This window comes from Typopeltis vanoorti, chromosome 20, assembly GCF_054136105.1.
Source record: "Typopeltis vanoorti isolate ZY-2024b chromosome 20, IOZ_Tvanoo_1.0, whole genome shotgun sequence".
In the NCBI taxonomy this organism is placed as follows: Eukaryota; Metazoa; Arthropoda; class Arachnida; order Uropygi; family Thelyphonidae; genus Typopeltis; species Typopeltis vanoorti.
In genome coordinates, this window is record NC_143568.1 from 23,581,490 (window position 1) to 23,604,240 (window position 22,751).

Below are 22,751 nucleotides of genomic sequence, written 5' to 3' on the forward strand. Positions count from 1 at the left end.
AGTATGCAGAGAAAAAGATTTTATGTAATCTAAGGAATAAAATTACTGAGAATAGTGACTTGCGTATACATAAAGAGATCACCCACACACCTACTTAGACACTAAAATTAAGATGACTTGCCTGGAGAGCTGCTGTAAAAATGTTACAAGAGGCCTTTGATGTTTCAATTAGTTTGGAACAGACTAAAGGGCATTGACCATCAAAGACATTTATGGACTACACTTAACCAAATTAGGACAGAATATGGAAGATGCAAACAGATGCCCCCACCAATGAAAATGGAATGACTCACCATACTGTGATCATGGCAGTTCAGTCAGGACCATTAAACATATTAGTGATTACCCAGTGTTTCTCTTATCTAGGAAGATATGTAATATGTTGTAATGTAACAACATATTACATATCCATCTGTTTATTCCCTTATCACTTTCTATATGAATTATATAATTTGCTAAATAATAATAATAGATTTTCAGATAAAAACATATGCAAACCAAAAATATATAGTTTGCGTACCTTTTCAGCATTTGAAAAATGAAGTAAGAATATTCATTCATTCTCTAAGTCCTCCTCGACTTTGGGGAGGGGGGTGCTCTATGTACCTGAGCACTTCATTTATTACCAATATATCAGCAGTTTTTTTCAAATTATAAGTACAAAAGACAGTCAACAATTATGAAATACCCCTTGTTAAGTCTAATGGATAATTCAGAAACAGAAATATGAACTAATTGTTTTTTTCTTAAAATTCCATGAAAAGGCAAATACACCTAAGAGTACTAAACAAAATGAATATAATATAATAAAAAAAAATAAATAAATAAAAAAATTCAACCAAAACAGAAATTTAAAGAAAAAAAAAGTAGATAAAAATTTCAAATCTGGTGGTCTCCAGATATCTTCTTCGGGGATTTATATTTGTTATGAGCTTCAGAATAAAATAAGAAATGAAGTGTGTGACATAAACCATTATAGTTCATCAGTAGTCATGTAAATAGTTTCTAAATAACAAAATAAAATACTGGGCATTACTTGCATTTTTTTCACAGTATACTGACAGAATTTATTAACATTTTCAAAATTTATTATAGATCCAAATGATCTCACCATCAATTTCATGATATGTACTCTCATGGAGCGTTCAGGCTACTATGATAGCACTATATGATTAAGATTAAATTGTTATTAATCTCCTATCAACAATTTCCCTCCAAATTAATCTGTTAGTTGTCAGCACTCCAGTGCTGTCATATCTAACATTTTGTGCTTCTAAGGTATTTCTGATTGAATCAATTCACATAGACCTTGGTCTGTTTCTGAGTCTTTTGCCTGGGATCAACTTGGCATCAAACACCTGTTTTGCTAACCCTTCCTCTCCCATTCTATTTAAGTGACCATACCACCTTAGAGTAGCCCTGCTTATGCATTCTTGAATGCAAATAATGTCAAGTTCCATACTAATATCTTCTTTTTTTTTTTTTTTTTTAAATATGATTCTGTCATTGATGACATCTTTTCAGGCCCCTAATTTTTCTAAGACTTTTCATATCTGTGATCTCTAATCTTTGATTAAATACTTTATTTCTAACCCAAATCTCAAATCCATAACTTAAAACAGGTTAGAACACCATCTTGAATATAGCTAATTTCTATCTTATTCCATATAAATTTATTCACCAGTTTTACTGGTATGGCAGGGAGCCAGTTGAATTTCTGTTGTCTAGTTAAATATTTAATTTGCCATTTTCACTCTACCTAAAACTGTACCTAAATAGCCAAAATATTTTACTTGTTCTATAGTCCCATTCAGAATGCAACTGAAGTTTTCTATATTCGTGACAATTTTCATAGTTTTGGTCTTTTTATTGTTGATTTTTGCATGAAAATTTGTTACAGTTGTTATTCAATTTAGTTAGAAAATACCTGAAGATTTGCACTGGATGTCTTTAAGAGTACAACATCATCTACATAAAAGATAAGTTTCACATCTCCAATTCTAATATCAGGTTTAATGCCACTTTCTTTCATAATGTGATTCATATAGATGATAAATAATAATGGAGATAAGTGCATCCTTGTCTTACACCTGATTTCAAATCAAACCATCTTCCTGTATTCCCTTCAATTCTAACTGCTGACTTACAACTTAAATACAGATTATGTATTGCTCTGTATAGTGTTGCATTTACTCCATATCATCTACCTCTCATCTCATCTATTTATCATTTTATGATAAATAGATGAGACGAGATCCTGACAACCTTTATTTGGCCTGAATCCAGCTTGTTCTTCTCCCAGTTTCTCTTTCACAATTTTTCTCAGCCCTTTTTCAAGTATTATTATTATTTAACACCTCCAGGTGTTAAATAATAATAATACTTGAAAAAGACTCATCGAGGGAGAGCGTGCCAACAGCATCGAACGATTGGTCCCCTTCCAACTACTAAACGCGCTCAAACTTACTTAACTGAGCCATTAGTAGCAGAGGCTCTACCAATCGACCAACCTTTGCCAGCTTGCATAAATTTTACCTGGAACACACTGAGTCTAGAAATTTCTCTGTAATTATCACATTCAGCTTCCATCTTTTTATGGAAGCTGATGGGAACTAAGAGAGCTCTACTCCAATCATCTAGAATTCGACCTTCTAACCAGATCCTCTGAATTATGCAGTGTAGCCATTGCAAAACTTTCATATCTCCATATTTCAGCATTTCTAATTGAATATTATCTAATTATTATTTTTTATGTTGAGCCCATACACAAGAGGTTGGTTGATCAACCTATACTACATTAGTAACATGTATGGTAGTGGGTTGGGAAGGGAGGAACTTGTTTACATTTGATTTGAATGATTGTATGTTGAATTCTTTGGGAAACACAGCAGGGGGAAGATTGTTCCACATGAACGAAGAGGAAAAGAAACTTGTTCTGTGGGTTTCAAGGTTTTTATGAGAAATAAGACAGAACTGGGTTTCATTAGCACTGAAATTGACGAGGTTATCTGAACCCCATTGGAGGATAGCTTGGAGATCAGAATTGAGGATGGTGGTGGTTGATGTTCTGCAGGTTGAGGCAAGTCGTGTTCAAATGAAAGGGAGGAGTACAATGTGCTGTCATCTGCAAAACTGTGTATTGGGTTGGAGATCAACTGAAGTAGGTCACTGATATATAGTAGGAAGAGGGTTGGTGAGAGGACAGAACCTTGTGAAACCCTGACATTAGTTGAATGGTGAGAGGATAAGGAATCATCCTCCATCACAGTGTGCATCCAGACAGAAAGCTGCAATCCAACTACAGAAGTCCTAAGACAGACCAAATGATGGTAGTTTGCTTAGTAAGCCTTTGTGTCAGACCCAGTTAAACACTTTGGAGATATCAAGTGCAACCACTTGAGATTCACCAAACTTCTCCATGGCATCTTGTCATTTATCCAGAGATGGGTGATATATGTGAGCAGATCTCTTGTTGATCAGCAGCGACGGAATCCATACTGGCAGTTATTTTATTATGTGGGTGCCTTCAACATAGTGTAGGAGTTGGGAATCGATGACATTTTCCATTACTTTAGAGAGGACTGAGGTGAGCGAAATAGGGAAGTAGTTGGATGGTAGTGACTTGTCGCCCTTCTTGGGAATGGGTTGTATATAGGCTAATTTCCAATCTGTGGGATAAATACCAGTTGAGTAAGAGAGTATATATGGGCAACATACGATAGGATAGAAATAAGTTCTGGTGCACAAACTTTCAGGATAATAGGAGGAATACGATCAGGGCAAAGACGTTTTTGTGTCTAATTTGGACAGTATTTTTTTGATCTCTTTTTTGGCAAAAGGATATAGCGGCTTAGGCATCTGGAATGGTTGGGTGTTAGATCCTGAATGAAGGAATCTTGCAAAGAAATCATTCATTCAGAATCCAATGTATTAAACTTACTAAAAAGAGAAATACCTGCACATCAGCTGAAATTAAAAGTGAAACTTCTTCACTTTATGTATAAAGTTTGCATTCTTTATTTCATGTATGATATATTTAATCTATTGTGTTCATATTAAGATTTTATTAGAGTATGTCTTAAAAGAGGGATAATCTGACTTAATTTAAGCCTCACTTAAGCTGTGTAAAATTAACTGTGAGTCATCAAATAGTTACTAAATAATAATTCTTGGAAGGTATAAAACTACACATGTCCAGCGTAATGCTGGTGGCAGTAGCTTACACGGAACGTACGTTGATGCGTATTCTGTGAATCCAAGAGCATAACGGCATCAGGAAATCAGGGGATGAACCCAAGGGGTGAAAAGATATGGGTCATGCGCATAAGGGACTCCGAAAAAGGGGACGCTTTAATGAAGAATATAAGGGGGATGACCACTGTATCGGTCTCTCTTGTCGTATCATTTTCCTGTTTGGTGGCTCGGAAGTTAGTGGGAGTTTGCTTAAGGGGGGGGGGGGAATGAAGCGTCTGTGCTAAGATAAGATGTCAGACAGCAGGCTTTCTTGAAAATGGAGAAGGATTCTATGCAGAGCTGAAGGTAAAAATTTCCAGTCCTAGCAGAATCAAGCCGTCGCTGAGAAGTCCCATTGAGTTGTTCCTGAAACGCAAAGATTTAAGTCCGTTCACGTCAGAAATAATGAAATAAAACGTTGTCATATGGACAGCCAATAGACAAGAAGTAACCAGATGTACACGTGGTGCTGAAAAGATGCGGATAAAGTTCGGTAAGGTGAAATTACTCTATTTTTGTGTATAAAATTCATTAGAAGACAGAAGATTGTTTGCGAATGTGAAATTAAGAACAGTATTCTAAAGAACTCTGTGGACAGTCTCTAATTAGAAAATTAACCTCCTTTGAGAGAGTAAGAATTATTTGGAAGAGACCAGAATTGTGGATTTTAATAACTGAGTAACATTAGAATGTTTGTTTATATTATCTTATGAATAGCATTACAGAAAGGAATTTTAGTTTAACTTCATATCATTCATATCCCAATATGCAGTTATTGTGTTTCGCATGCTTTATGACCTTTAATTAATTTAGAACATATTAACCTCTTAACTCAAGTCTTTTCATTTAGTATTGGGTCAAATTAAGTGTATGAATTTTTTGTGTATTCTGTTTAGATATTCCAATAAACTTATCATATTTACCTGAACCTGAGTCATGCCTGATTACGATTCCTAACTACCACTTATAAAAATAGAACCTATTTTGGCAGGAAGGAATTAGGAAGTGTATATAATTATAGATTTAGGTCACGACTGCAGTCTGAATCTATACAGCAGCATTAAAGTATTGTGTGAGAACAGCTAAGAGTCTAGTATTGTCACCCTGAGTAGGAACCTTTTCTACTATAGGATACTGGCTGGCGCAGCATAATAAAAATTTGCCAGTATCCGAAGAGGAAACAGTCCTAGACATAAATAAATGTAAGCATATTAGGCCCGATATCTGAAGAAGAAAAATAGCAATAGAAAGATAGAACAGGAAGATATAAAGCAGTAAAATATAGAGAAAGCAACAACATAACTATAGAACAGCTGGTAGGACTTTAATTGAATAAGGTTTTGAATAAGAAAGGATTTAATCAAGTAACAAACAAACTAATTAAGTATAAATCACATAAATAAAAATATTTAACAGGGGACATTTACCATTGTCAGTTATCGATTACATTTCTCTTGAAAATTTTCTACTAAGGTTTCGTCACTGTTTATTTCATTTGTTACCAATCTTTCAAAGTAATTACTCCAGACATCTAGGGTATTCTTTGATTCCTTTTACAATTTTGGGAATTTTTGAATATCACAACATAATACAAAAATGTATGTGTCTATCAAGATGTTTCCACACTGTATGTAGGGTCGTTTACAAAATCCATGTTTACAAGATGAACACTTGATCAGATTTTTTAAAAGGGTTGAAAGAGCATTTTAGGATTGTAAGTTCTCATTCCTATTTAATGCATACTTTCAAAATGAGTAGAAAAAAATAAAGTAATCAAAATAAATAAGGCAATTAAAGCATCTATACCACCAAGGAACAACCATACAGGTAACCCTCGTATAACGTGGATGTTAGGTTCTGTAGAAATGCCGTGTTATGTAAATCACATTATGTGAGACTCAGATCACATAGAAAAAGTAGAGTTAGGTTCCGAAATCGTTTTTTTTTTTAAATTATATAAACAACAATGACATATCCAACAAAAAATATTTTTATTCAATTCAGGTAATTCATGTAAGTTAAGAAAACATACAAACTATAAAACAAAATACATAGTGTAAACTTATAAAAATATAAATTGTACGTAAACTTCATTGCTTATATAATGCATAAAATGCTTTAGGCAAAAAACAAAAAAGTGCATAATTTAATCGTCATCACTGTCTTCAAAATGAACATTCCATAGATGTTCATTATTTATGAGTGGCCGGAAGTCGTCATCACTTGAAATCCCTTGGACATCATTTGTATAATTCTCATTGCATACTTCGGCTGGTTTAGTTAACAAGAAGTCAGTAATAAGACCTTGCTTACCACTATGCTGCAATTTTTTATTAGTTCATAATATGGAGCTAAACAAATATTCAATTGTCTCGTGAATTTTCTGGAGTGCTCCATTGAGAGATCGTTATCCGTAAAATAACTTCCTAACTTTCTTGCCAAGTGCAAACTTCTGCTAATTTCTTTAAACTGAATTCTTTAATGGATTATCACAATCAGAATCTTTGGCAGAACTTTCCCCTTCATTTGGTTCGACGTCATCTGTTAAGTATACCGGTTCCTCCAAATTTAAATCTATTTTCCAATCAATTAATTCACTAATTTCGTTTTCAACCATATCGCAAAAGCCTTCTAAGTGGTCATAACTATTAAAATAACATTTTTACATAAAAAAAGCATTACATATTGTATGTAACTCACCAGAAAATAAAGTGCTCAGCTTGAGATTAACACACTTTTATGATTTTTAAAGCACTTTCCTGGCAGAAAACGAAGACAACTTATATTTTTACAACAAACAATTGACGTACATGCCTGCTAAAGGGTTTATATTAGGTATTTCCCCTAATATAAATTCGCTATTTATAACTACATGTGCGATACGGACAGACACAAATTTAACGAAGATAAAATTTGATTTTTAAGTCACGCATAAAAAAAAAAAAAAATAGATAAAGGGTTAGTACAATTTGTAGACCGTGTTTTTTTTTATCAAAACCGCGTTGTATACATACTGCGTTATACGAGAGTTACCTGTATTTTGAAACTGAAAATCAATGTATGAATTGTCAATATACAACCAAATTACAAAACATTAAGGTGCTCAAGAATGCTCGTCTCTAAAAACAGATAACCCCAATATTAAGGAGTACTGTTTTATTCCTGTTATTTTTAATCCACAAAAAAAAAAAAAAAAAAAAAAAAAAAAAAAAATACCACTCACATGGTCACTGAAGGTTATGCTGCATTTCATTTATTATTTTCCCCCAATTCTGAAGATGGATGGGAGAAACCAGATATTTCCAAATTTGAAACTTTCTCATTCTTTTCTCCCCTATTTATTTGATTTCTGTTTTGATTTAATTTATTTCTCTTGGATTAGTATTTTTAGTTGTATTTATCTTCCATGGATTTTTCTGAAGGAAACTAGTTTATATTTGTATTAATGTTTCAAAATAGCCTACCAGATTATGTACAAAAACAGTTTTCTAATTCCAAGGGTAGTCTAAACATTTCAACTACTTTCATGGCTATTAAGAGAATTACAACCATCTCTTAACCTTATCATTTGAAATAAGTACTGTTCAGTTTTTAACAAATCTGGTAATCTGCTAGTGATAATATAACTTTATTTGATATTTCTGAACTGTGAAATCAATCTACCTAAAGCACGTCAGTTTAATAAAGCTTTTATTTGTTTGGGATTATCATTAAAATTCAGAGGAAACTTAAATAACATTTAATCTAGTCTTCAAAAAACATTTAAGAAGAAAATAAAATACCTGCAACACATCCAGAGTTATTGGAAGATCTCGGAGGGCCTTTAATAAGTCAAGAGCTTGGTCTTGTGCCTGCAATCACCATTAATTAATATCAGTCATATTTCACAATCGTTACAAAAAAAAAAAAAAAGTGATAGCTTATTCATAATTTAGCTGTATAACTTAATGCCTATGAGATTATAAGACTTCCCTTCAATAACTGAAAAGCAGACTAACAAATAATATAATATGTAAGAATATAGTTATCTGTAGTGGTGCAGTAACTTTCTATATATGTATAGTTTGATTTCTGTGAAGCATACTCTTCAGTTGTCTCTCAAATTTATGTATTTCCACAGTTCACTTCATCTGGTTTTTGAAAGAAAAAAAAATGCTCATTCTATCTCACAAGTAAAGCTTCAAAGTTCTTATGCTGAAACATTCTCCTGAAATAATGCATGCAAAGACAATGGCAAGATGATAAATTGCAAAAGACTAACTGCAGATACAAACTGTAAATAAAAAAAAAAAGCTGAAAATTTCAGCTAACAATACACTCATTTATCACACAACTAGAGCAGAAAAGAAAACAAACATTACTGTCTAATCAGAATGTAGTTTTGAAGTGAGATATGAGCACTGAATAGGAATCAAAATGCCAGTTGCTTTTGGCACACATATATCAAGAGTATTTAAACTGAAGTGAGATCCTTCTATGAACACAAATCTCTACCTATCTGGACTTAAGAACTAGAATGTGTTTAAATGTCATTACTGTTTAAACTAATGAATTACATGCTTTCAAAGTATAAAAAATAACTCTTTTTATACTACATAAAAGTTGTATGACAAATTATGTGAGTGTTCCTTATTCCTATCATGCATACAAAGCATTTACTATTAGGGAATATACCCAAAACATATGGTGAAAGCATTGAGGCATGCAACAGGCAATTTCATTCAATGAACTTATTGCAAAAATGTGGCCTACTAAATGAGAGAACTCAAAATTCAAAACTTCATCTTTTTTTCTCTTTTCAAATGTTACCGTGTTGTGATGTACATTCTGTAACCCACACCTTGGCCTACTGTCTGACACAGTAAGCCCAAGTCACAGTTACAGGGAACTTCATACAGTCTGGGATGTGCTAGAGGATGGAGTTATGACTGCAAGACTGAAAAATCTGTTAGCATCTGCCTTGCAGAACATAAGAAATACATTCCCTACATTCATTACTGGCAAGTCACAACTGGCAGACCATGCTTTGGACATTACTTCACACAAGATTAGATGAAAGAAAACCAATATATGGAGGTCACTGCAGGCCTGAGAGTGAATTTTAAAGTCAGAAATGGCTATGAAGCATTCTCCTAACCTTAACAAGTATGGCTGAATTAATCTGCCAGAAATTTGGGAGACAGTCATCTTAAGATCAATCATACACAACTGTAATAACTTCACTGATGCAACATTAGAGGGTGCTAAATCAGGACTTGAGTTTAAATTCCATTACAATTTAAACTGTTTCACTTAGTCATATGTAAAGTGTAACATGCTGTTTTGCTCTGAGGATGCTGGCTTGAAAGCCAGCAAAATATAAACCAGTTAATAAATATCCTTTTATAATTTAGTATTTTGTTTGGTGTAATACAATTCAAATAAGTTATGAACAAACTGACAGACACAGCAGACAGGTTTAACTCTCCTATTGCTGTATTAATTAATACATAATTAGTCTTCATATATATGAAGTTTATATATAGGAAGTCAAGTTGTCATGTTACTTGGCTTTATTCTTAAATTGGAAAAAAAAAGTATCAAATATGTTGTCAAACTGAAATTATAGTTGTCTAGATATAAAATAAAATTTTAAAAATGCTTCTTGGATTTTTTTATGACATTCTGGTAATTTATAAGTCAGTTCATCCCTTTTCAAAAACTACTTCCAATAAAGAACACTTTTCTCCCGAACACTTAGGTGAATACTTTTTTTTTTTTTTTTTAATCAGTAACCACTTTTGTAATAGCTCCTATATAAATGTACTCTGGCTATTTTAACAATATGCCCTCTAAACTTCAACACTCTATCTCTTACTACTATCCTCAAATCCCTGGGGATAATAGTATTCATCAATTTCCTGGACTACAGGTCCTTAAATGTTGTACACAGCTTGTGATCTCTGTATCCCAAAATGCATAACTTGAAACTCTTCCACATTAAACTGACATTCATTATGTTTTACCCATATATCCCAAAATGTGTAACATTACACTTTTCCACATTAAACTGACCTCCATTATGTTTTGCCCATACTGTCATCCTATTTAAATCATCTGGCAAGCTCTCTACATCACCTTGATTAACTATTTTATTACCTTATTCAACTTTGCATCATTAGAAAACAACTGAATATCTCTCTTCAAATTATTGCCTATATGATTTATGTACAAATTAAAAAGGAGTGGTCCAAGCACAGAGCTTGAAGTAAACCACTATTCACCTGCCTTCTCCTGGATTCTGCTCCTCCGTATATTTTTTTGGTATCTTTCCATCAGCTATTTTTTTTATACAAATCACCAGTTTCATATCCATCCCCATTTATTGCAGTTTACTTAATAGTTTCATGTAATATCCTGTCAAAAGCCTTTGCAAAATCCAGCAGTATCATCATGTGGTTCATTCCCTTTATCCAACTCAGCTGTCACTCTATTATAAAAGGTTAATAGATTACTAAAACATTACCAACCCTTCACGGACCATGCTGCCTCTCAAATTCTTATCCACCCATTTCTGAATTATCTTTTAGACCAAATTTTCTAGTACTTTTACCACCAATCCTGAGATACTGATTGGTCTATAATTTGCTATCACAGACTTAGATCCTCCTTTATGCAAAGGAATTATTTTGCACTTCTTCCACTCTCTTAGGGCTTTACCAGAGCTGAGACTTAAATTAAAATGCTTACACAAAGACATCTCCAGTTCCCCCTGAACTTTCACTTAAAATGCAAGCCAATATCCCATCCAATTCCACAGCTACAATATCTTAAGTACCTCCAATTCATCAACCTCTGTTCTCAGATCAGTCCCTGCCATAACAATATCTTCACCTTGGATGATATACCCTTGCAAAGTGGTGACTCAGTAGCTCAACAATTTTGTTTCCCTCTGTCACCTCTCTACTACTGCTTCATTCAAGTTATCCTATCATACCTATTCTTCCTCATAATGAAAATTATGAAATGAAAAAACTCATAAGACACAATGAAAAATCTCTTTGGGATTTCCTTTTGGCTGCTTGGCTAATTTCTTCTCATAATCTGATTTTGTCTTCCTTACCATGCAGGTTACCTATCTTGCCTGATCCCTGTACTGTTGATGAATTAACTCATCATCTTTCTCCTTATATATCCTCCACAACACTTTCTTTCTTTGCAGCTCATGCTTGATGATACCACTCATCCATCTAACTCCAACCTAACTTATCCTCCTGACCTTAGGTATACAGTGTGATATTGCTTCCTCCAGATACCCCTGGATAATACCCCATGCACTGTGAACATCCTTCACTTATGTCATGGTACTGCTTCAAACTGCCTCCTAAGCTTGTCATAATTACCTGCCTTTCCAGTTCCACATATACTCCTTAACTAGATGTTCCACATGTTTTGCTACCTCCAAAGCCAAGACCAAATGATCAGTTTCTCAAACTAATCTCAACTGGAAGCAATGGAGCCTGATCAATGGAGTTATGGACAGGACTTCTGATCCAACACTCTCATATACCAATTATCTTCCATCACATTCAGCTTCAAGTAATTATCGCTCAGTAAGTGTATAAATTCCATTTCTTTCCTGCCAAGTGATCTTTCCTCCTTGCAATCTATTTCTCTGAAGTTGAAGCCTCCCATAATAATTGCTGGACTTACACTCATCGTATTAATCTGGCGATGCATGTCTTCCATATCATCCCTGGTGTCCATTGGCTTATAATAGCAACCAATTTTATATTTTGTACCATTGGCCTCAATCTTACACCAGATTGACTCAAAAGAAATGCCATCAGTCTGAATGACTCATACTCTTGTTGCAGTTCATTTGCCTTATCATTGAACCTCTATGAAGTAAGAAGACTCATTACATGAGGCTTGCTATGGGTGTCACCAAGTTTATCATACTAGACTATATTTTAAAATCATTTACTGTTTGCACAATGAACTCTCTCATAAGGAATGCATTTTCATGGTCCTTCTCTTTTATTTCTGATTTTGATACTAAATTTAATTTAATGCAGAAGTTATTCAATTTAATTAAGAAATCCTGCAAACTTGTACTGGATTTATTGAAGAGTGTAACTTCATCTGCATAAAAGTAAAGAGCTGAGATTAACATCCCCATTGTGATTATCAGGTTTAATGTCACTTTTCTTCATAATGTAATCCATATAAATGATGAATAACAGGGAGGAGGATAGCAAGCACTCTTGGCTCATACCAGATTTAACATCATACCACCTTCCTATATCTCCTTCAATTCTACTTGCTGACATCAATCTCCATGCAAAAATGAAAAAAAAAAAAAAAAAAATTATTTTTAAAGTAGGGGTTTCTCTTTTTTTCAGTTGTAGAATATGGAGCATTGTCCCTTTCCCTTGTTCTATCCTTTGGAAACCTTCTTTCCCATCCAATCAATATCTCTAATGCCTATTTGGTAACCAAATATTTTCACCATAATACTTTTCTACCTTTCCATAGTTTTTATTTAAAATTTTCATCTCAAAATCCAAATGAGTGCACTGTATAACATAATAAAATAAATTCTTATCCTTCTCTTTCATGCTATTACAAATTAATTAAATTTATCACTTTATCAAAAGTGTCTGCAAAATCTAGAAATATTACATGGTTTCCTCCTTGTTTGCTACTGCATCAGCTTATCAAAACATAAAGCTTACTAAAACTGAGTTTCTGTTAACAAACTAATACTAGCTTCCACCTAGACTCCAGCCATTATTTTATCCAGTAATGTAACTAACTTTACCATCTTATGAAGTGCCTCTATAGTTCACCTAGAAGAATGATAAAAATTTCAATATGGGCTTTTTTCAATTGAAGGTGAGTTAGCCAGGAACCATTTACAGGTTCTTTGCTCAACAAAACAGGCAAATTGCACAGAGAACTCATGCAATAAGAGAATAAAACTACTATTTAATAGGTGATAGATGGTGAATTAAATAATGTTATGCAGTGTACAATGATTCCTGTAATGAATTCTCAGAAGATGCCATGTGATGATAATTATCACTGCAGAAATGCAATCTCTACTGCAGTAATTCTATCAGGTGATAGAATTACTGCAGTAATTCTATCACCTGCTTCCATTCCTTTAAAGACTTTTATCAAACAAACAAACAAATCAAAGGCAATGCTAATTCCCCAACACCTTCTCCATAAAGCAGAGCTACTGTTGCACAGAAATTATCAGTCCTCAGGTTAATTTCCCCCTTCCACCCCAATACATCTGATACCCATTTCTATGCCAGTTGCTTTATTTCCCAAACGTATAACACCTAGATTAAGTTTCTTAGTTCTTCCTTATTTCAAAGCCAACATAGGGAATATTTTCTTTAATCCCTTAGCCTTAGATATCTACAGTTCTGCATTCAGGTCACTTCTTCCCAATACGAGGGCATTATATTATTATTATTAATACCAGACCTCCATGGAGTCAAAAGACTCATTGCAGGAGGCACACATTGTCCAAACTCATCAAACTGTATATTAAACTCAATCACCACACTCTCAGGTAAGAAATTCAGTAAAAATTTTAACAAATTTATTGAATGTTTAGGAATCACGATTGTGTGTCAAAGTTTGTATACTGAAATAGCATAAACAAATTATAATGTGCATATTTGCAACCTGAACATGTTTCAACAAGAATATTCTTGAATTTTCAAACTGCTTTTCTCGCCGCATATGGGGAGTACCCAAAAATAACTGGATTTTTTTTATTTTTTTTTATTTTATTAAAGTTAATAATGCCATATTCTAGTCTCCTTCCAAGTACTCTCCAAGTGAGGCAATGCACTTATCCCAATGTTTTCCTGCTGGAAACAGAATGATAAGACATGTTCACCTAGAAGAATGAAAAGAATTTTAATAAGTATTCCAGTTGAAGAGTCCTGGAACTGTTCAACTGGAATACTTTTTATGGGCTCCAGTGACTTTTCTTTCACTTTGTCCCCATCAACAAACTGCTGCCCTTTCATAGTTTTCTTTATCCATGGGAATAATAAAAAAAAGTCACATGGAGTGAGAGAGAGAGATTGGGTGAGTAGAGAGGATGGGGTACAATTGCCATGTTGTTTTTTCTCAAGAACTATTGTATTTGCATGTTTCCATTAGCATGATACTTGTTTTGTTTCTGGATTATAACCGTAGCAGCAAGACTCGTCTCCAGGTACAACTTTTGAAAGAAAGTTCTGGTCATTAAAAACTTGTCCCTTCAAATCCCAGCAAACATTCACATGATTTTTTAAAAAAAATTTTTTTCCTATGAGCAAATGAGGCACAAATTTAGCAGATACCTGTTTCATTTTTAAATCTTCTGTTAAAATTCGCTGGCCCAAACTCCATGACAAATTAGCCTCTTCGGAAACTTGCTCAATGGTCTTTTGACGATCTTCATTGATTGCCTGGCAAACCTTTTTGATGTTATCATCATTTCCTTAGCCTGATTGGCTGAGTGGTTAGCATATCTGCTCTCCCGCCAAAAGGCTGCAGGTTCAAATCCTGCTGTGGGCATGGATGTTGTGATCGTCTATGAAAATACTAGTGATGGTGGTGGTGGGCAGTATATGATGCAGTTTGCTGTAGTTGATGGAGAGCTGTAGAGTAGGTGCCCTCTCTCAATGAGTTTTTGGATTCCTTAGAGGTGTCATGTAATAATAATAATGTGACATCCCCATTTTTGATACAGAAAAACCACTTGTAGACTGTGTTTTACCTAAAGTATCATCCTTAAAGGCCTGTCAAAGCATAACAATAGTTCTAGATGTAATTTTATCCCAAAAAAAAAAAAAAAAATTTTGCACACATCCTCTATTCCTTGTGGTCAGCCATCACAAAATCTCCAAACTTGCTTGTAAGCACTAACAAAAAAAAAAAGTCCAGTACAACAAACCAGTTCACACAGGATGACCACTTGCCAGACTGGTGCGGAAAACTGCACACTCACGATGCTTAGAGGCATCACCCATAACTTGAAAATGCACGCACACCAAGTTCAGATTCCAGTTATTTTTGGGTACCCCCTCATATTCAGGTAACTGTAACATAGCATTGTTAAAAAGTCTTCAGTTATGTTATAAAAGTGGCAAGCACAATGGCAAGTAGTATTGCTACTTTGAAGTCAATGGAAACATGGCTTATTGGACAGATGCCACTCACACTGTCCCATTTAAAACTCCCACAAAACAAGTCATGGAATTTTTGTATTACTAAAAAAAAAAAAGGCAATTTAACAAACAACAAGAGGGGCAGCCCATTCCACATATTTTGGCAATCTGGGGAAAGGCAGAATACCTACAGTTTGAAAATGCATGTAACAGACAAAAAAGTTGAAGGCATATTTAGAGAATGGGAAAATCTTGGAAAGAGCAAAAACAAGGTGAAGAATTCAGAAGCAAAGAAGGAGTACGTAGAAACTCTATGTTAAAAGCTGGTTCAAATATCCATCTGCTGTATACATTTATCTGTATACAGGAAAGTAAATGAAGCAATCGCAAATGTTGCACTTCGAAAATTCTTTGATACATTTCAGAGAAACTGATCATATTTGCCATTTTTGATGACAAAGATTCTTTTGAGTGAAGTGAAAAATTGTCAATGCATTGAAAAAGTCCAAAGACAGTCCAATGAAATGAGCAATGTTTGCTATGATAGACCCAGCCAAAATCATTTCTCTATAACTGGAAGACTTTGTGACATCAAACAATCAGACGTTGTCTATCACTGGAGTTCAATGATTTCCTCAACACAGATTCTGCTGACTTGAATGAAGACAAGATATTCCATTCAGTAAAAAAGACTGTTCCATGCATAGGAGTTGTCAAGACACTGCAGAAAGAGGCCTAGTCCTGATAGATTATTATTATTATTACGTGACACCTCCAAGGAGTCCAAGGGACTCATTGAGGGAGGGCATACCCACTCTGCAAATCAAAGATCCATGCCTACGACAGAATTCGAACCCGCAACCTTTTGGCTGGAGAGCAGACACACTAGCCACTCAGTCAACCAGGCTGGCAATGAATACAACAAACTGCACACCAGTGATAAAGACCAAAAACAGTTTCTTTTGTTGGCTATAAGTGACTACAGGAAGAAGTACCCCAGACTGCAAGAAAGCAATACTGCTAAAATAACAGTAAAAGAATTTGTAAATTTTATATTAATCTGTTTGAATAATTACATTCATTTTGCCATTCAAATGAACATTACCTCTATAACTGAGGTAGATGTTCATTTGAAAAATAAATGTTAAACTTAGTAATTTAATATAAAAAAAAGTAAAAATTCACTTTGAGTACTAACGTACAATTTTACAATAAAAAAAGCAAATTACACAATTTTATTGTGAGCAATATTAGAAACTAACCATCACGATCCCTCAACATACTCTAAATCTCTTCAAATTTTTGCATATCTTTTTTATCATTGTGAAAACAATGAGCAGGTGCCTCATATGAAACTTAAACCATTCAAAATTTACTATTTTAAGAGGCACCCTAATTCTATAAAAACGTCTTCCACATTAACCAATTCTTACCATATTTATCTATTAGCATATTCTTATCATAATCATTCTTTCTTCTACTTGCCACATATTGGAAAAACTCTCTAGGCTTTTCCTTGGCCTGATTTCCTAATTTATGTTCAGATTGCAGTTTTGCTGTCCTTAATCCCTTCATTCATCCATTTAACAACTACTATATTCAGCCTTTTAACCTCCCGAATACACTGTTGTTAAATATCTCTTGGTCAGTGCCCAAACAGTACTTATCTCCTTCCTGCTTAACTCCTCATTCGATGCTTTATCTCCAAGCTTTCCCCTAAGCCTCTCATAATTACCAGACTTGTAGTTCCAGAAATATTGTTCCCCACAGAAGTCTTCCTATGGCTAACCACAACCAAGGCGATCACTTCATGGTCAGTCTCAGCAACTGGTAAGAAACATGACACCCTATATTGATGCTAATCTCTTACGGTGCCTAATTTATAAATTAAACTTTATCATAGGTATGTATGTATAGGAAAAAACATAGTATATATAGGGTTCAATACTATCCGTGGGATGTCTTGGAATGTATCCCCTTGTGGATACATTCCTAGGCCTTCTCTTGGTTTAATCCTTTATCCAAGAGTAAGCAAATAAAGTTTGTGAATGAAGTAACTTCATGACTGGGCAACTCATACGTAGAGGCTAATGACTTCACATCACTTGCCTTAGTATTCTATAATGCAAAGCACATATCCTTACAGATATATATAATACCATTCATTATGGGAAGAATCGCTACCCAGACCAGTTTCGACCTTTATTGAGGTCTCATCAATGGGAAAGCACGACCCAGAAGTGATACCAAGGTTGATACCAAGTAATGCAGAAGTTATATTTCCATATACAAATAGCCAAAAAGTGTCACACCTTATTACTAAAATACTCGGGATTAAAGATAGATGTTGAAAACTTTTCCACTTTGTTATACTATAAAGTAGAGATGCCAAGATGCCATGACTTCTGCATTACTTCAATCTTGGTATCACTTCTGTTGGCACATAACAGGGCAACTTGGCTCAGGTGCATGTTAGAGACTTTATCTCCATGAGTTATTATAGGCATATTCTGTATATATTTCTCGATATTTACTTGAATCAAAACTATCCAATTACAAACCTCTCCTTTCTGAACACTGAGCATATTGGATATCATCTCATTGATTAACAATGTCCATCTCTTCACTTCACAACTATCAAAACTGGATAAGACACACTACATTTTCTTCTCTCGCTCTTTAACCACACTATCTCTAACATCTCTCTCCCTTGCTATTTTATGCAAATTTACAGTATCCAAATTACACACCAACCGGTATCTCAGGAGTGGTGGAAAAATTGGTCAAAAAGATAATTCAAGAATGGGTGGATAAGAATATGATACTCTATAAGGGACAACATGATTTTGTGAAGGGTCGGTCATGCCTTAGTAATCTACTAACTTTTTATAATAGAGTAACAGATAAGTTGGATACAGGGAATGACTTATTCTGTTAGATTTTGCAAAGGAATTTGAGAGAATACCACATGGAACTCTCTTAAGCAAATAAGAACAAATGAGGATGAATATGACACTGGTTACGTGGATAAGAGGGCAACTGCTGGACACATAACAAAAAGTGGTATATGGGGGAGCAGAATCCAGATGAAAGCAGGTGACTAGTAGTGTGTCACAAGATTCATTTAATTTGTACATAAATGATATAGGAAATAACCTGAAAAGAAATACAGTTGTTTGCTAATGATGCAAAATTAGGTAGAGTAATAGCAAATCGAGGCGATGTGGAGAGCTTGCAGGATAATTTAAACAGGCTATCAGTATGGGCAAAAGATAATGGGTATCAGTTTAATGTGGAGAAATGTCGAGTTATGCATTTTGAGATAAATAGATTGCAAGCTGTGTACTGCACTGATGGAACTGTACTCCAGGAAACAGATGAAGCTAGAGATTTAGGAGTGAAGGTAGACAAAGGGTTCACGTTTAGAGGACATATTGCTAAAGTAGCTCATAAGATTACCTGGAAGTTGAAGAAGACACTAACAAGTAGAGATAAGGAAGCTTTGTTTTTCCCTCTTTATAACACCTTGATACATTCACATCTGGATTACAGTGATTGTGTCTGGTCTCCTGAGTTTCTTGGGAATGAGGAAGTGGTGGAGAGGATTCAGAGACAAGCGACTAAGATTGCAATTGGTAGATAGAGATAGAAGTAAACAAAGAACATTGAATGATGGTTTACCACAAGGGTCAAATCCTGGCTCCTCTCCTTTTTAACTTATACACTACAGACTTGCCCACTACAGCCTCCAAGAAGTTTTGTTATGCTGATGATATTGCTCTAGTCACCACACACCATATTTACTACAATGAAGGACAAACTAACAAATGACCTTGCAATCCTAGATGCATACTTCTGCAAATGGAGATTATGCCCAAACCCTAGTAAAACAGAAGTTTCATGCTTCCACTTGAACAATAATCAGGCTAACAAGGAACTGATAACCTATTTCAATCACAAAATATTTATAACAGATAATGAAATATCTGGGCGTCACTTTGGATACAACTCTATCCTTTAAACCACATCTCTTTAATATAGCATCCAAGTTAAAAACACAAAACAACATATTGCAAAAAACTCTGCAGAACTTGGGATGCCTCAGCAGCAGCGCTTTGCTGCACTCCTCTTGGTCTCGTTTACTCTGCAGCTATATAATGCAGAGTAAAGTATTTAATTTCCATGCAGCAGAAAGTAGCAGTATACAAGACAGTATTTAAACCAGTTTAAAGTTATGGATCTGAGAGATGGATTAGAAATAAAGCACTCGATCAAAGACTACATATCACTGTCATGAAGGTTCTGAGAAAAGTTAGGGGAGTGAACTGATGGCATCAATGGCAATATCATATTAAAATGAAGATTTTAGAAAGGAAGTTGAGATTATTAGTATTCAAGAATGTGTCAGCAGAGCTAATCTAAATAGCATGTCCACTTAAATAGGATGGATGGATGAGGAAATGTTAACAAAACAGGTATTTCATGCTGAGATGGCAGGAAAGAGACTCAGAAGAAAACCAAGTTCAAGGTGGATTGATTCTGTCAGAAGACGGGAATTGAACCCCAGGTCTTTCTGACCAAAGAGCTTGGTCTGACTAGGCTACGGAGGCTCTCTATTGGAGTACTAATAAGTAACAGAGCGCCTCCATAGCCTACTCAGACGAAGCCCTTTGGTTGGAAAGACCTGGGGTTCAATTCCCGTCAGTGACATGAAGAACCTTTATCTGGTCTCGTTGATAAAGAGACCAGATAAAGGTATGAGAAAAACCCTACCTCCGTATGAGACTGGCTAACTCACCTTTCGTCGAAAGGTGAGTTAGCCAGTCTCATACAGAGGTAGGGTTTTTTTTTCACCAGGAAACTCTGATTTTTTGTCCCCCAGAACAGGCAAACTGACCCCCTTGAATACAAATGGATTACAATCATGAATATGTCCCAGCCATATGCCGGTCCCAAGCCCGGATAAAATTGAGGGGTTGGAGAAAGCAGTGGTGAACTATCCTGTAAAAATCTCACCAGGAATGCTTTATGGCAATGCCTACAGTTGGAAAACAACTGAAAGGGAAAAACCAGTACCAAATACTGCTCACCTGTATGGCTGAAGAGTGCCCATTTGTATTTGGTCAATTCTCACCTAACACCACATGCACCTCATTTCTGGAACAGTGAAATCAACCCCAACCGACAGGTTCCCAGTGCTAAGTTACATTCCATCTCCACAGATCTAACATTCTTTACTTTAATATAACAAAATCATAGAAATCCAAGATCTCCCAATCTACGAAGACATCCCACTCCTAGAAATAAATAGGCTAAAGTCAAGGTACCTTCCAATCCTAACAGCAAAAAAATCTTGCAGGGACAAATTTTAACATGAAGGAAAAGTAGAAAGAGTCCTGGCATAATACTTCACCAGGGAACTTCCAAGAATTAGTGGATCCAACCCAGATGCCTTTGGGTTTTGATCTACTCTACTATGGAAAACTTAACAGAATTTGCACTGATCATGGCAGATGTGCAGACCACCTTTACAAACGGGGCATGAATGCCTCACCCAGGTGCAACTGTGAATCACTCCACCAGACAATTAGCCATATCACAGTAGAATGTGCTCAACATACATACCATGGAAACCTGTCGGACTTCATCCACACTACACCAAGTGCAGTTGATTGGATAAGAAACCTAGACATACGGTTGTAGTCTATTTCTGAGTGTCTTCTTTATGATCCATTTTATATAATGTTTAAGTATTTTATCTATTTTATGTTAAATGTTTATATATACTAAACATTATTGTAATGTAACTTTTCGTGTGTGGACCATACTCTAAATAAATAAATCTCTTTTTTCACTTGGATAGCATGAGACCAGAAAGCATGACTAGCATTTGGAGACTATGTAAATTCATGTTTGGGCCTTTTCAAAATCAGTGCATGCAATGAGAATTTGCTTGCAGCTATTTCATACTTGGAAATAAACAAAAAAGGGAAGTGGAGATTTTGCTGACAGCCAATTACAATATGCTAATAGCCAGCCTTGTTGGCTGAGTGGATAGCTCCAGCACACTTCTTGAAGAACAAAGGATTAAACAAGGGATGAGAATTAAAGTGGAATAAATATTTCCATACCAATAAGAATTGCTTATAATGCCTAATCACACACGGATGAGTGGATAGTGCCAAAATGCTGCTCCATGTGAAAAGAAATCAATACAAAATTTATGAATTGAACAGAGGACAAACAACATGAACAATATATTCATGTTGTTTATAATGAGGAAGAAGAATGTGTGGATAGTGGTTAGAATTATCTGGTATTCTGGTATGCACATGAACAATTTGTTCATGTGCATACTAAGACATTTGCTGTCTGGTGACAGCAAATGTCTTGATATGTATAGCCAGATGAGGTAATGAACATTAATATCTGCAATGAAGATGCCTTCATTATTAGAGAAAATCAACATTTAAAAAAAGGAAATCAAAAAAGTTCAGGTGGCTTGGTGTCATGACAAGAGCAACAGAGACAGTAAATGAATTTGATAGAATGCATTTCTAAATCACTTAGGGAATTGAACAACGTAGATTCGAATATAAATTAAATTATACTTTAATAAATATTTCCGATATTTCGGCAACGTCACGTGCACACAGGCACTACAACACAGTAACTGAGAATGAAGATATGAAGCTATCGTTCTCCTAGAAGTCCTGATGGTGCCCTCTAGCGGGCTAAGTAGGTGTTCTTGGCAGTTGGGCTGAAGGTCTGCTGATGTATGCTTCCCAAATTTGGGGCAGTCGGATACAACCAAATTTGTTGAGGTTTGGAGAGTTTCTTAGGACTGAGGCCGATTCCATAAATAGTCTTTCGAATTTGTATTTGCTATGGTGTATTACTGTAGCTTTCTTCCACCGTATTCTGTGGTGTGTATCCAGAGCATGGTCTGCAAGACCAGAATGGCTGTACTTGTGAAACCGGATGTAGTCCTTGTGTTCAGAAATTCTGATATTTGCTGTCCTGCCTGTTTGGCCAAAGTATGACAGTTTACAACTGCAAGGGACCTGGTATACACCAGGTAGGTCTAGGGAAAGTGGTTGGTCTTTGGTGGAGCGATGCCAATTTTCTGTAAGGCCTGTAACAGGAGGTGAGGTCATGTTTTTTTAAAATTTTGGTAATTTTTTCCGAGGTGTCTCGGATGTAGGGAATGGTGATGGATTTAGAGTAATCTTTGTTGTGGAGGGGGAGGGTGGGGCTTTGGTTTGTAGGTTTTAATATTTTTTGGATTTTTTTTTGGGGGGGGGGCTGAGAAAGTGTTGAGAATGTGATTTAGTTCAGTGTTTAGGGCCATGCCGT

The 22,751-nt window shown here is 35.1% G+C and overlaps 1 protein-coding gene across 1 annotated transcript in view; it reads right to left on the bottom strand.

Annotated features, from left to right (window-relative positions):
• Positions 1–22,751, bottom strand: part of TfIIS (RNA polymerase II elongation factor) — a 163,861-nt gene that overhangs the window by 128,853 nt on the left and 12,257 nt on the right. Inside the window, exon 2 of the mRNA XM_090410830.1 lies at positions 8,016–8,084. Coding sequence (XP_090266956.1) covers positions 8,016–8,084 — 69 coding nt within the window. The remainder of the gene's footprint in view (positions 1–8,015; positions 8,085–22,751) is intronic.